We start from the raw sequence: 4,579 nt of genomic DNA on the forward strand, positions 1-4,579 counted from the left end.
GGGAAAAATGCAATATATATATATTTTAAAATTATATAAATATGCTACTGTATAATGCTGCCCCAGTTCAAACTTTTGGTTTTGTAACAAAACAAAACAATCATGCGCCTCAATTCATATAGTCATCAAGTAATATAAAGCATGGTGTCACCTTTTAAAACGTAAAGGCTGTGTTCTGAGGGACAGTAATGTCGTTCAAACGCCACTGCTGTGACAAAACCGCAGTTCCATAATCTCGCGATATCTCCATGATCGGCAGCCCTTCTCATATCACGTGATGTAGGCAGAATACTCACTGCGGCTTCATTTCGGCGGACGTTTCGTACGGTAAGAAATGGATCCCTTTTTGAATTGTTTACATAGACTGAAGTCCAAATTCATCACGATTTCGCAGATGTGTGCAGATTTGAAGTACAAAGGCATAACACGAAAGTAAGCACGAGGCAACGGGATTCAAAATGTTGTTGAAATACATAGGCACAGTCCTCTCGCTTTCAGGTGTCGCTGTGCATCAGTGTCCGTTTTGCTGTCAACTAACTAGCTCAGGCCTAACGACATGTGTTGTGTTTTGTCTTTATTTCATAACTAGTGTGCCCAACGTTAAAAGACAATCAGCCTCTCATCGGGGATGTAGTTAATCGAGATATTTTACACCGTTTTCAATTTTCCCAACCTCCAATATCTGAATATTTATCCGAAACATCCCGGTGCCTCTTACGCGGGTTAATGTAATGCTAGACTCACGTCTGCCACTGCAGTCTTCTGTTGTCGCTTTATCTTTGCCCGCCAACAAAACATTGAAGATGCATGAACTGTGCATTGTGTTTCAACGTTGCAGCACCACGTGGCTGATTAGAGTCCGAAAGCATCAGCATGGAAATGATGAAGATCGAGCAAGTCATTGTTGGTAATGAGAGGAGATCCACCTCGGCGGAGATCAAGTCTGAGCCCGTGGTCGCCCCTCTACAGTCCTGTAAGCTAACATGTATTATTGCACGATATGATGGTGTTAATCTAATTATTTTCTCATTTGAGAGCAATCGTAGTATAGCATGCAGTTGTATATTTCTATTCCCGCTGTAACTGATCATACAACAACGTGTCATCTCATTGTGATGCAGATCAGCATGAGAGTCTGCAATGTTTTCAGTGCTTCATCACTTTCTGTAACTCCAAAGCCAAGGAGAGACACATGAGGAAGAGTCACCGGGACCAGTACAAACAGCACCTGCAGCAGGTAGGAAAAAGCAGACTGAAAATAAAAATGCAAGGTCAGGATTCAAGTAGTGACACAAACTCAAGCAATTCATGTGTAATACGGTTTAATGATATTGCTGTTTTGTCCAACCAACAGTCTAAAAATGCAACTACATTTTTTAGTATAGTCTCATAGAAAACATACAAACAGCAAATTGATAATTTTCTGTTGATCAAATAATCGACTAATTGTTTAAGCTCAAGTAATTTCTAAGAATTGCAACTGCGGTACGAAGTGGGATGCTGTGTATATATATATATATTTCAGTTACCTGGTTTGGTATTTCTGTGGCCGATATCAATATACCGGCCGATATTTGTCATGAACATAAAACATTTTTTATCATTTTGTTATAGTTATTATAGATAATATTACTATGATATGTACAGTATGGGACAATTTACAGCTGAAACATTTGTCAGTACTCCCTAACACAAATCTTCTGAGTTGCAGTTTCTTCTGTATTGCTGATATCGACCAATATTGGCTGGGCTGATGTATCAGTCAGGCTCTGATATAGATGCAGATTTTCTGCAAAATGTAGTCTTTTTATACATTATATCATTCCAGATGAAAGTGAAGATGTAATTGAACCTCAAGGAAGATTGTCTTCAGTTGACTATTGTAAACACCTTTCAACAATCTGTGAATAATGCCTTCAGTTAGGATTTCATATTTTTAACCAATTTCCTGCTCATCATTCTTGCAGACTGATACAGTCTTCACTTGCTATAAGTGTGACAAGAGCTTCTCCTACTCTGAGGAGCTAAGCCAGCACCAGGCCACCCACAGCACAGAAGAGAAGCCCTTCCTTTGTGCTTTCTGCCAGAAAAACTTCTTTACCTTCACTGAGGTGAGTGCGCAGCAGGCTACATGTTTTATTGGGCTTGGGAACTGATTAAATAATTGTGTATGATGAATGTTTAATGTCTTGCAGCTGAACAAACACAGACGACATGAGTGCATAGAACGACGGTGTCCCTGCAGGGACTGTGGCGCCTTGTTCCCCAGCCCTTCACGCCTTCGCAACCATCGCATTTCAGTGCACCCCCAGCGCCCCATAGTGGATGATGACGTCAACACCTTCCATTGCTGCAAATGTAGTCACGGTTTCATGACAGAAGAAGAGCTTCTGCAGCACCAGGAGAAATTTGCCAATGATATAAACTGTGGCGTTAAGCTGCAAGGCAAAAAACGTGGCCGTAAACCCAAGAACGCAGCTCAAGGAGGGATGGTTGAGAGCAAGAAGATCAAACAAGAAGACGAAGCAGGAAACAATAACTCTACAACAGAGGGTTGCACCTCCAATGAGCTGCAACCCGAGCTCAAGATCCCTTGTTCCGAAGCAAACTGTGACCTCATATTCCCTTCTGTTGCAGCACTGCGGGCACACAAAAAGGAAGCACATGGGCCTCCCCCTCACAATGCTCACACATGTACAGAGTGTGATGAGAGCTACGCTCAGCCTGAGCAGCTCAAAGCACACATGGCCAGCGATCACCACTCTGGATACACCTGCCCCATCTGTGAAAAGAGCTTTGCACAAGAGGGCACCCTGAAGATCCACCAGAACACCCACGCTGAAGGAGAGGTGGCAGCAGAAAAAAGATAATATATGGGTAAAAGACTCTAACTTCATCCTACATCATTCACATAAATGATTATCTGAGTGTTTTGTACCATAATCCGTCTAGTGTAGGTAGATTTTTATGTGAATATTTTAGGGTGAGAGTTTTTGAAGCAAGGTTATGCAACACATGACTTATGGAGGTTGTTTCTAGAATGCCGTCTTTCAATTGCTTTTAGAAAGACATCTCACGCTTGCGAATAAAACTCTGTACAGATCTATACATAATTATGATTGATGTCCACTATAAGCTCATGTCACAAGGCCCTTGCTGTCCATATTACCTCTATTGTACCTGGGATGTTTTTTATTCTTGTAGACTAGCGACCTAATTCTCCCTCAAATGTGGGAATGTTTTTTTATTTTCAGGATGTACACATAAGGGTGTCAATTACACAGAGAATGTAAGTCCTAAACATCATAGAATCTGAAAAATGGCCAGTGTATAGGATGCTGTAATGATGGACTTCAACAATTAAATAATTCTTGCATTAAACAACACTTGTGTTTCTGGGGTGTCTTTGGCTGTCATTTTTGTGTGTGAGTGTGTGTGTCAATGCTTTCAATAAAATATAGTAATGGTCAAGGATGACAGTCACTTCTCCCTGCATCTCATGTAATTCCTTTATGGAAGATTATGCTCTAAATAATAATACTATAGACTCAATATTTATTTTTTTATGAACAAATGTTACCCTGAATTGAAATGAATGTGTTGGCTATGACTCGTATAGTGTATGTATATCTATAGATATATGTATATCTATAGATATATAGGATATCAACCTACACATTCTTGATTATATGACTATAAATTTAACCTTGAAAAGATTGATGTACATTTTAGCTTCTACAATATACAAACCAGTATAATGGTGAATATATTTTTCCTTTGTTCATGCAAAACATTTAAAGATTATTTTAGTTGTATTGCATGTATTAAAAAGAAAATAATGATGTATGTGATAATTGTCTGTACTACCAAGTGGTGTAAAGTAACAAAGTACATTTACAAAGGTACTGTTAACTACAATTTTGAGGTACTGCTTTATTTGAGCATTTCCATTATGTGCAGCTTTATATTGTATGTTTTACTCCACTACAGTTATTGTCGTTACTAGTTACTTTGCTATTTAAGATTCGCATACAAAACATACATCTTGTTATATTATTTAACATTAGCTGCTTCTTTGCTTTTGCATGCAGGACTAGTAATGTAGTAGATTTACACTACTTTACTAGTGACCTCAATACATATTACACCACTGGTACTATAATAATTCAGCAATTCATACACAAAAGTCAACGTTTAACAATATCTGATTACAAATAACTGGTCTTTACAAGCGAAGTCTCCCAGTATGCCGAACAGGCGTCGTCCAGAAGCCTCAATAACGAATCCTGATCCTGCTATGGCGAAGGAATGACCCGCCCTACTATGCCTCTGATTGGCTAGTACTCGTTGGTTGGATTGGTTAGATTTAGGTATGATGGGTGAGATTGGTTGGGTGATGGTAAGAATATCGGTGTAAGCCAATCAGATGCAGAGTAGTGCGGGTTACGTCAAATACCGCGTCATTAGGGGGAGAAGTTCGTTTTCCCATGATGCACTTGTGATTCCTTTCTATCTCGCGCCTTTGCGTCGGCGCAGTCCATCTTGCCTCACATATCGCTGCTGTCACACTCTGCCAGCT

General features: G+C 39.7%; 1 protein-coding gene across 2 annotated transcripts; it reads left to right on the plus strand.

Moving 5' to 3' along the window:
- Window positions 1-291: 291 nt before the first annotated feature.
- LOC306708023 (uncharacterized protein) lies at window positions 292-3,346 on the plus strand. Of its 2 annotated transcripts, none has more exons than XM_079175705.1 (5): window positions 292-327; window positions 839-973; window positions 1,122-1,237; window positions 1,968-2,111; window positions 2,196-3,346. In XM_079175705.1, exons 2-5 carry the CDS (start codon window positions 874-876, stop codon window positions 2,868-2,870), a joined length of 1,035 nt encoding a protein of 344 aa, XP_079031831.1. In that variant the 5' UTR covers window positions 292-327; window positions 839-873; the 3' UTR covers window positions 2,871-3,346. The 2 variants fall into 2 exon arrangements, with proteins under 2 accessions (XP_079031831.1, XP_079031832.1); XM_079175706.1 differs by lacking the exon at window positions 292-327 and adding an exon at window positions 334-432.
- Window positions 3,347-4,579: the final 1,233 nt, after the last annotated feature.

Source organism: Pholis gunnellus (assembly GCF_910591455.1).
Source record: "Pholis gunnellus genome assembly, chromosome: 16".
In the NCBI taxonomy this organism is placed as follows: domain Eukaryota; kingdom Metazoa; phylum Chordata; class Actinopteri; order Perciformes; family Pholidae; genus Pholis; species Pholis gunnellus.